We start from the raw sequence: 10,749 nt of genomic DNA, 5'->3' as shown, positions 1-10,749 counted from the left end.
GTTCAAATTTCTTAAATAGCCATTTAGGCTGTTCCAGAAGGCAGCTAAGCACTGCTGAAGATGCATTTGTCATTTAGGAGACAAATGTCGCTATGGCGAAGCGTCCCCTTCTGTGTAAACAGCACCGCAGAGATAGTGCATTTATATGCACATTTAATGTTGAGCCGAAAGTGCGTTATTGGGCACCATGTATCAGCTTGTGTACTCTACTCACCACTATGAGTGTTTTCTTCTACTTACTCACCGGTTCTTAGTGACCCCAGCTGCCTTAATGCCTGTTTCCATTGAATCCCTGTTTCGAATGAGCATCTCTGTGCAACCCACCACTGTGGGTATGTGTGTCATTTTTTCTTTTATTTGTGACACCTTTCTCATTCGGACATGAGAATTTGTGTATTTTTGCATAGTTGACCCTTGCTGTATGCTTTTTGTTGTTCTATTAGACACGAGCCAGCATTGGTATGTTTTTTTGCATAACTACTCATGACCCCAGTTTTAGTCTTTGGAATATACTTAAGGGAACAATTGTGTTATAGTTTTTTGTACCCCTTGTGAATCCCCTGATGATTCCCGTAGGGAAAGAAACACATTGGGAATATTAGGGTAAAGTCTAGGGTTGTATATGGTTTAGGGAAAGGCCTGATTTAAGCTACCTATACTTTATGAATAGGGTCAGTAACAGAACTGACTATCTATCCTGTTGTTCCTCCTAGTATTAGCGTGAGATAGGGGCAGTTTTGTTCCGTTTTTCTCCAGACCGCCTACTGTGATTGGGACCTCTTTCTGATTGACTACGACAGCGTTCTACATCAAACGTTGATATACGCCCTGTTCAAGAGAGGAATCTGGTAAGATACACCCGATTTATTTACTATATTCTTGTTAGTATCAATTGCTTGAGTTGGATTACTCAGATTTCTTTTGTCTTAGGCAGACATCTTTACATTATTTACAACATCATGGATAGGACTTTTAGTGATATATTTCTAGGGTGTTGTTCGGGAACATACCTTAGGTGCTTCATATGTGTTTTCTGTTCTGTGCATCCATATTTTTTAATGGGAATAAATAAAGTTTCAATAGTATTTAGCTACCTCTGCTTTATTAGTTATATATTTTTAGGTGATTGCCACGACTATGTACTAAAATATCTATATACATATCTTATTGACTAGCTTGGTATTTTTTAATAATATTACAAGTTACAAGAGCTGGGTCATTGATCTAAAGATTTATTTTGACTGTAATATTTGAAGTCGGGAAGAATTTTTTTAACCTAAACATGAGGAAAATTGGCATAAGGGTTTTTGTTTTACACTGAATCATCATTGCAGAATAATATGATGAACTGGATGGATATATGTCTTTTCTTAGCCTTACATATTATGTAACTATGTAAGCAGCAGAAGACACAGAAAGGCTGTGTTTATTTGCCCAGAGCTATTTTCATTTTAAGAAGTTAATGAACCTTAGTTGCAGAATAACTAGAAATAGTGAGTCAGAACTATACTGTACTGGGTTCACAAGGCAAGTTATTTTAATTTCAGCAAATGAAGCAGGAAAAAATATATCAGTCCAAAAGTGAAAGTTGAAAAGGTGTACAACCCATTTAAGGCCTCACACAAACAAGCCTGTAAGCTCACTGACCCGGTATGGCAGAGACCCTATGGGTTCGTATTAGAGTCAATATTTCTAGGGGAGAGTAGCTTTATAATAAGGTATGCTACAATTTCTTTACTCACAGATTCCGTATTAATGTACATGTAGGCCCATGTAGTATGGGCTTATAGCAGTCTATGAGAATATAAAATGCATCTGTACAACATGGATCCTACACAGGTGAATAGAGCTAGATTTTGCTCCAAAGCAGTTTGCTGAATCTAGCAGTCCAGTTCAGTTTGAGGGGAATACAAATTGACAAATTGTGAATAATATAAATGGATTTCTTTGTGTTCTATCCAAAACCTTAAAGGATTTTTTGCCACTATTAGGGTATGTGCACACACACTAATTACGTCCGTAATTGACGGACGTATTTCGGCCGCAAGTACCGGACCGAACACAGTGCAGGGAGCCGGGCTCCTAGCATCATACTTATGTACGATGCTAGGAGTCCCTGCCTCGCTGCAGGACAACTGTCCCGTACTGAAAACATGATTACAGTACGGGACAGTTGTCCTCCAGCGAGGCAGGGACTCCTAGCATCGTACATAAGTATGATTCGGTCCGGTACTTGCGGCCGAAATACGTCCGTCAATTACGGACGTAATTAGTGTGTGTGCACATACCCTTAAGGTTTTCATAGTTGGCAACATTTTTTTTCCCAGGAACACAGGGTGTGGCTTCTTTGGTGGGTGTGTCTTATGGGGCATGGCTTATCTGGTGGATGTGGCTAATTGGGTGTGACTTATCTGGTGGATGTGGCTAATGGGGTGTGGCTTATCTGGTGAATGTGGCTAATGGGGTGTGGCTTATCTGGTGAATGTGGCTAATGGGGTGTGGCTTTCTTCCCAGAATTTCTGCATACAAATAAACGAACAAAAATGTCTGCACTAGTTTGGCTGATAACTACTATGGTGGCCAGCTCTGGTTGTTTACAGGCAGGTGCTGACCACTACTGGTAGCGTAAAAAACAGCGTAGATAATGCCCCACATTGCTTCCTGTAGACAATGCCACAGTGCCCTCTGTAGATAGTGCCACAGTGCCCTCTCTAGATAGTACCACAGTGCCCTTTGTTGGAAGTGCCACACCCCCTATAGATAATGCCACAGTGCCCTGTAGATAGTGCCACAGTGCCCTCTGTAGATAGTGCCACACAGCCACTGGTAGATAGTGTCACAGTGCCCTCTGTAGGAAGTGCCACACCCCCTGTAGATAATGCCACAGTGCCCTCTGTAGATTGTGCCACAGTGCCCTCTGTAGATAGTGCCACACACACCCACTGTAGATAATGCCACAGTGCACTCTGTAAATAAAGCCACAGTGGACTCTGTTGATAGTGCCACACAGCCACTGGTAGATAGTGCCACACAGCCCCCTGTAGATAGTGCCACACACCCCTTGTAAATAGTGCCTCACAAACCCCCTGTAGGTTGTGCCATACGCCACCCTGTAGATAGCAGCATACCAATCCCTTAGATAGCGCCACATCGCCCCCCTGTCGATAGCGCCATTAGGACTCCTAGGAGTGGAATCTCCAGCCAGAGCGTCGGCAACGCTCTGGCCGGGGATTCCGCTCCAGAAGGAGGCCTTAACGTCACTGTTCAGTTAAATCGTGGATACTTGCAAAGTATGGAAGTTTGGTTACTAATAGAAACATAGAAAAACACAGCAGGCAATATTGGTTTGTAGTAATGCATGTACTAAACAGTAATAAAAATAAAGGATTATACATCAGCAAAGTTGTTCTTATAGAATAGTACACTAACTCACTTAGCATTGCTTCAGTACTTCGTTAATGTCACTTTTGATATCTAAGAGCAATAACTTCTACTCTGTAGAAATACTGAAGATCGCGGTGGAGAGTGTTTGGTAAGCCACTGCTGACGGAAGACACTTGTACAACAGTGTAAGACGTGACCTGCTGGTCTGCATCCCAGACATTGGATTCCTTAAGTTCAGCTCCCAATAAGCTGAGTGATTTTTACTTTCTTGGGATTTGTTTTTGTCTGTAAATCTTCATGAAGTGTTGCCAATTCCAAGAAAAAAGATGCAAATATTTTGGTCCCCTGGATGTAATTAGATCTACAATAAAAATAAGAAAACACATTTGTTATATCATCCATTTGGCCAAGTCTAAGGTTAGGGCTACATGGCGACTTTAGCTGGGACACAGGGCGTACAACCAAAGATCGCTGTGTCAATCTGCATTGTGACCAACATGTTGGCGCTGCTGTGATAAGATAGTCACAAAAAATCAACAACTGGGCCACATTTACTTTCATTACCTGCGATACTGGCACTGTGACATAGAATTCTTTGGTCATGCGGCCAAAGTCGCCATGTAGCCCTAGCCTAAATGTCATGCTTGTACGACTTTCCCCAAAATACAGCATTAACCCCTTTCTTACCACTTACTGTGATACATTGGCAGGGTATATACACCAACGTATATTTACATTAGTGGCTGGAAACAAATCGCGCTAATTAGCAGTGCTAAAAAAAATGTGCACACCTGTGGTCCATCCATGTCAATGTCAAGCAACCGGTGTGAAACTGACAAATTATGCATGGGCATCATGGTTTAGGCAATAATACAATAACATACAAGCACAAAAAAAAATTCACTGGTCCGCCAGCCAAGTTTAGTCTGGTTTTAATCCTTAATATAAAATTACATTTTGAAATGCACAATCCTAATAAGACAGTTTAATAGTAATCACACCATATTCAGGCAGATAAAAGCTGTAATCATTTTCTGCCTCACACCAATTTATAGGGTTGGTGATACCCTACTTCCTGAAGCCAAGGTCAGGATAAAGCAAGCCATAAACATTAGGTAACTGTTGGCTGAATGATTATTTGGTTGATAGTTATCTCTCCCGACCTCCCCATGAACATGCACGCTCGGCACAAATCACCCATCAAGTTATCAAGTAAGTCATGTTTCTCACCTGCTTATTTTTTCATTTTGTGAATGTTCCCCATCATCTGCACCACCAATAGGAAGCATCATTACTTTCTTTTTGGTTAGATCCTGAAAGGTCCGGGCTAGTGGAATAGTCGAGCCATCCCTGATCATGTCTGGTGTAACACCAAACACTGCAAAGTCCAACAGAGATAATTAGACAGCATGCTAGTAAAGGAAATGGTCAAATAATTCCACTCCTATAGAAGGTCAGTAAATATTCCAAGCCATTGAAGACACCTTTTTAGCTATTTACTAGTGATGGCTAGATGCTGATATGACTAAACTTTTACATTTCAATTTCCAATTGTCTACTTACCGTTAATCATGACATTTATTAACTCCATGACTGGATACACCAATATTTATCTCCAGAAATGGTACACATCTTTAATAACTTCAATTTATTTTAAAACTCCTCTTAGCTACGTCATTTCACTCATTGAATTTGGCATAAAATTAATTCTGCAATTTGCTTAGTAAATCTTCCCCATTACATTTAGGACTAGGCGCTTAGTGCTAGACATTTTGCACTTTGCTATAAAATGAAAAATGTCTTAAGATCTACAGAAAAATAGGACAATATAGTTGTGAATTTTATAAAAATAAATTTCTATAAGAGGACTTACAGTTTAGCTATAATGAACATGTAGATGTTGGAAGTATTCCCCTTCCCAAGTGTAGCAGATTTATTTATCTGAATATCAAACCTTTTCTTATTGCAGTTTTAGCTGCTTCATACTGAGGATCATCCACATTAGCCACCCATGGCATTGCTCCAATTTCCAGTGACACTTTAAGCCTGTTTGGGCTGTTTAGTTTAGCAAACACATTTTCCATATGCTTCTTCACCTATAAGAGAGATTATGCAGGTTATTATACTATATTATCAATGACTTATCTAGTTTTGCAGTTTAGAGGTTCTAGGCATACAAAGGTGTCTTTTCTCTGTTCACTACTCATGTGCGTGTGTGTTTGCAGCTATGTATAGGTAATCCCTGTTGCTTATTATTCCCCTAGAATTTATTAAATCTCCCAGAACGTCATAACACCATAGTCCTAAAGTTGCAATGTGTATTCTCCCGGTGCATGACTATAGCCATCAAAACTGCTGCAGGGCCCAGAGGCTGAGGCGCAGGGATATCAATACTTTTTGTTGACAGTAGCTCTGCCATAGTCGACCATTGTGCAGAAGATTTAATATACTATGTGACACTACTATCCATTCTTTAGTTATGCTGCAGTTTACATTACTACAGTTCAGTTTACTCATACCTCCCAACTTTTGAATTCGGAAAAGAGGGAAATTTTTAAGCCATGCCCCCTAACCATGCCCAATATTCAGCATAAACACATCAAATCACGGCCAGATCCTTCTGCAAATAACAAGCGCACATTCTCACTGCGGATCGCTAGACTGTCTGGATAGCACAGATATTATGGATCCGGTTATGTGGTCTTTATGTTATTTTTCCTATCTTGGGTATAACATGACGGCGGCAGCAGCTGCAGGACAAACCAAAAGGCTGAGAACAATGAAAGTCAAGAGGGAGATCCTGTGGTTGATGACTTTTCAATTGACAGGTAGCAGAGTTACAGAATGGGGATTTTTTTTTTCCAGTTGTGTAACTCTGCTACTGGTCAATGTAAAAATCATCCACCAGAGCCCCCCTGTAGATAGCTCCACACACAGCCCCCCTGTACATAGTGCCAGACACAGCCCCCCTGTAGATAGCTCCCCACACAGCCCCCCTGTAGATAGCTCCACACACAGCCCCCCTGTAGATAGCTCCACAAACAGCCCCCCTGTAGATAGCTCCACAAACAGCCCCCCTGTAGATAGTGCTAGACACAGCCCCCTGTAGATAGCGCCAGACACAGCCCCCCTGTAGATAGTGCCAGATACAGACCCGCTGTAGATAGCGCCAGACACATCCCCCTGTAGATAGCGTCAGATACAGCCCCCTGTAGATAGTGCCACACAGCCCCCTGTACATAGCGCCACACACAGCCCCCTGTAGATAGCGCCACACACAGCACCCCTGTAGATAGCGCCACACACAGCACCCCTGTAGATAGCGCCACACACAGCACCCCTGTAGATAGCGCCACACACAGCACCCCTGTAGATAGTGCCACACACAGCACCCCTGTAGATAGTGCCACACACAGCACCCCTGTAGATTGCGCCACACACAGCACCCCTGTAGATAGCGGCACACACAGTCCCCCTGTAGGTGCGACATTGCCGCCAGAACGGAGAGCGGTAGAGGTAAGCTTTATTCACACGACAGGGTCCGAGTGTCGGCCAATAAAAACGGCCGTTTTGGGCCGTTTTTCCCTGCCGTTTTGCCTCCATTCCGATTCTGTTCCGGGCCGTGTTGCCGTTTTTGACGGCCGATTTTGACCCGTTTTGCATCCGTTTTTTCCCTGCCCGTTTTAAAATTGGATGAATTTCATTTAAATTTGTTGCCACACACAGCCCCCCTGGTAGGTAATGCCACACAGCCCCCCTGGTAGGTAATGCCACTCAGCCCCCTGTAGGTAATGCCACACAGCCCCTTGTAGGTTGCACCCATCCCCCCTTCCAGGAGAAGTCACTGACTTCAATGTTCATATATGGACAGTGTAGTCACTGACTTCTCCTGGAGAGGAATCCCCGGCCACAGGGTCGGGGATTCCGCTTCAGAAGTGAGTGACGTCACTGTGTCCATATATGGACAGTGTGGTCACTCACTTCTTCTGTAGCGGAATCCCCAGCCACAGGGTCGGGGATTCCGCTTCAGAAGTGAGTGACGTCACTGTGTCCATATATGGACAGTGTGGTCACTCACTTCTTCTGTAGCGGAATCCCCAGCCACAGGGTCGGGGATTCCGCTTCACAAGTGAGTGACGTCACTGTGTCCATATATGGATAGTGTAGTCACTCACTTCTCCTGTAGCGGAATCCCCGGCCACAGGGTCGGGGATTCCGCTTCAGAAGTGAGTGACGTCGCTGTGTCCATATATGGACAGTGTAGTCACTCACTTCTCCTGTAGCGAAATCCCCAATCCCCGACTCCTACAGGGAGCAAAAAAAGATCCTCCTCCTCCTCACAAGAACTCTGCACTGTGAGGAGGAGGAGAGAGAGCGCGAGCGACGGAAGACACAGCCGTCACTCGGGATACATCCGGTGATGGCCGTGTATTACCTGGCCCCATAGACTTCTATGGGAGCCGGGTAAACGGCCGAAAATAGGGCATGTCCCATTTTTTGACGGCCAGGTTTCCCGGGCCGTCAAAATATCGGTCGCGTGAATAGCCCCATCACTCACCGTCAGACGAAGGTAGGAGTCTTGCAGCGGCGTTCTCACTGGTGTCGATGCCGGCCCGGGAGTCCACTCACGGGCTGGCATCGATCCCAGTGAGAACACCGCCGCAAGACTCCTGCCTTCTTCTGATCGCTGCTGCAGTCAGCAGCGATCAGCTGTTCTGATGCAGCGCCCAGCCGGACATTTACAGACCGCCCGGGACGGCGTGACAGCGGTGAGATACCTGGACTGTCCCGCCGGATCCGGGACGGTTGGGAGGTATGAGTTTACTGTTAACAACCATTGCTAGCTTTGCTATGGAGCCCCATTAATTCTAGTTAAGCATGCTCCGTTTTTTTCACCCATAATAGATTTTATTTTGTTGATATTTTGGCATGCAATGTTACCAGTGAAGTGTTTGGTGCATTTAATTTACGCGGATAGGACAATGCTGGAAAGTTTTGATAGCATGGAATAAGAACAGAAAAAGTATCACAGCCAGAGATTTAATATAAAAATCCATGACTGAATGGGGGCGCTCCTCCTAATCTAGTGAATTTGTAGTTATTACACTTGGCTTGAATGTGTTTGAGATAATCAGACAATACATATTTGGGCAGCAAATAAAGGATTGTAATGTAATCCAATGTTTAAAGTGACCCTCCAGTCCCAAAAAAAATTAACAGACGATTGCAAAATGATTTTTAACTTACCTGGTGTCCATCTCTTTCTTTCATCTACCTCTGTTGCCTTGTTCTCGGTCCCCATTATCTTCAATCCAAGATGGCTGCCTATGTCTCAGACTTGCAAATTACGCTCCACATGCAAGACTGAGACACGCCCCCTCCTCCTTAACTGTCCTCTGATGAACCTGCACTGAGGACGGCAGCGCTGGTCCATCACTACTGACGCCTTCCCTGCTGGTTACTTTGCAGGGGTTCCAACTAGAGAAGTGTCAGAGAAGAGAGAGGAGTGACGACAGCGCCGGGAACGTCAGGACTCATCTTCAGGAGGTAATTATAGCACTGTATGCTTGTATCTGTGTTCTGTATTTCTTTTGCCTCTTTTTATTTTTTACAGGGTCCCTTGCGTTGGACTACATCGGATCGTCGTGGGATTTATTTATTTGAGATAAAATTGTGAAAGAGGGCTGTAGTGGGAGAGTGTTTATTTCAATGAAAAACATTTTTTTACTGTAGACCAGCGTTAGTAATGGAGGTGTGTGACTGACACGTCCATTACCATTGCTAGGGTTTGGTGTCAGCCAGAGATGTGCTATTTCACCTTTAACTGATACTAACCCCTCCAAACAATTACCCCGTTACCCAAAGCACCAGGGGTACCGGGAAGTGCCGGGAACCATTAGGAGCAGCCCATCTGATGTGATGGGCAGCTTCTGGGGTGGCTACAGGCTGCTATTTTTACAATGGGAAGGAACCAATAGCCATTCCTGGGACCTTCCTGTCCTGATAATACCAGACAGAAGGAACCATTTTCATAAATAAATAAATTAATTCATTAATTAAAAACAACAGCGTGACCGCCCCCCCCCCCCCTATTTCCATAACCAGCCAAGGAAAACCAACAGCCGCAGTCTGGTATTAGCAGGATGGAAAGGTCCATGGCTATTGGTCCCTTCCAATTATAAAAATACCAGCCGGCCGCCCCAGAGGCTTCCTGTCACATCAGATGTTCCGCTCCTGATGGTCCCATGGCTCTTCCCGGTACCCCTGTTGCATTTGGTATTGGGGTAATAGTTTGGAAGGGTCAGTGTCCGACAAAGTTGAAATAGTACATCTCTGGCTGACACCAAGCCCTAGCGATAGTAATGGAAGTGTCAGTTAGAGACCTCCATTACTAAAAAACAAAACTTTATTGAACTAAATACTCCCCCCACTACAGTCCTTTTTCATTATTTTATTTCAAATAAATAAATCCCGAGACAATCCGACGTGGAGGGGGCGTGTCTCAAACCTGCATAGAACGCTGCCTATGCAAGTCTGAGACATCGGCGGCCATCTTGGAAAGAAGATAACAGGGACCGAGAATGAGGCAATGGAGGAAGATGATAGAAAGAGATGGACACCAGGTAAGACAAAAATCATTTTGCAATCGTTAGTTAATTGTTTTTGGGGGGACTGGAGGGTCACTTTAAGAGTAAAAGGTATAAGCTTAATTTGTTTAGCTTACATTGAGGTGGTAAAAATTCAGCCTCCCATTCATTTCAATGGGAGTCGGACGCTTCTTTTTCCCGCTAGCTGATTTTTTCAGCTAGCGGGAAAAAGAAGCGTCCTGCCCTATCTTTGGGCGGATTCTGCTCGAACCTCCAAATGAGGTCAATGGGATAAGGAATCTTCCTGCCGATGGCAGGAATAATTACGCAGCAGTTTTTTTAGCGGGAGCCGCCACGCAAAATCCACCGTGTGAACTGACCCTAAAAAATTTATTCTAAATGTTGACTGTTGATGTACAATATTTTAAAACATGCAATTCTGACTAAATTAAGAATTTTGGAATAAACAATTTTGCTGGGAATTACTGTCAGAATTGTGCAGCCATTGGGCACCACAAGTGAGCGAAGTTTCGGCAGCATACGGCCTCTGCTACATTGTACGGTACCCTCAATGTGCTGCTAATTATAGATGTACAATGGGTCAGGTACCCAAGTAGGGTATGTTCACACACGGCACATTTGTTGCAGAAATTTCTTTCCATAGCTCTGGATGGGGCTGTTTCTGCAGCATGTGTAGGTATTTTTATGCTTCAATCGTTTTTATTGAAGTAATAACTAAACATACAAACAACATTCAGATGAATGGGACAGTCACAGA

At 43.8% G+C, this 10,749-nt stretch overlaps 1 protein-coding gene across 1 annotated transcript in view; it reads right to left on the bottom strand.

Moving 5' to 3' along the window:
* Positions 1–3,341: 3,341 nt before the first annotated feature.
* Positions 3,342–10,749, bottom strand: part of LOC142651595 (beta-Ala-His dipeptidase-like) — a 42,499-nt gene continuing 35,091 nt past the window's right edge. Inside the window, exons 11-13 of the mRNA XM_075826494.1 lie at positions 5,339–5,480; positions 4,615–4,762; positions 3,342–3,745 (exon numbers count right to left, since the gene is read on the bottom strand). Of these exons, the coding sequence (XP_075682609.1) occupies positions 3,619–3,745; positions 4,615–4,762; positions 5,339–5,480 (417 nt within the window). The 3' untranslated portion in view covers positions 3,342–3,618. The remainder of the gene's footprint in view (positions 3,746–4,614; positions 4,763–5,338; positions 5,481–10,749) is intronic.

The sequence above is a fragment of the Rhinoderma darwinii genome, chromosome 5 (assembly GCF_050947455.1).
Source record: "Rhinoderma darwinii isolate aRhiDar2 chromosome 5, aRhiDar2.hap1, whole genome shotgun sequence".
In the NCBI taxonomy this organism is placed as follows: domain Eukaryota; kingdom Metazoa; phylum Chordata; class Amphibia; order Anura; family Rhinodermatidae; genus Rhinoderma; species Rhinoderma darwinii.
Note: the sequence above shows the minus strand (reverse complement) of the source record. Positions and strands in the feature narration are given on the sequence as shown.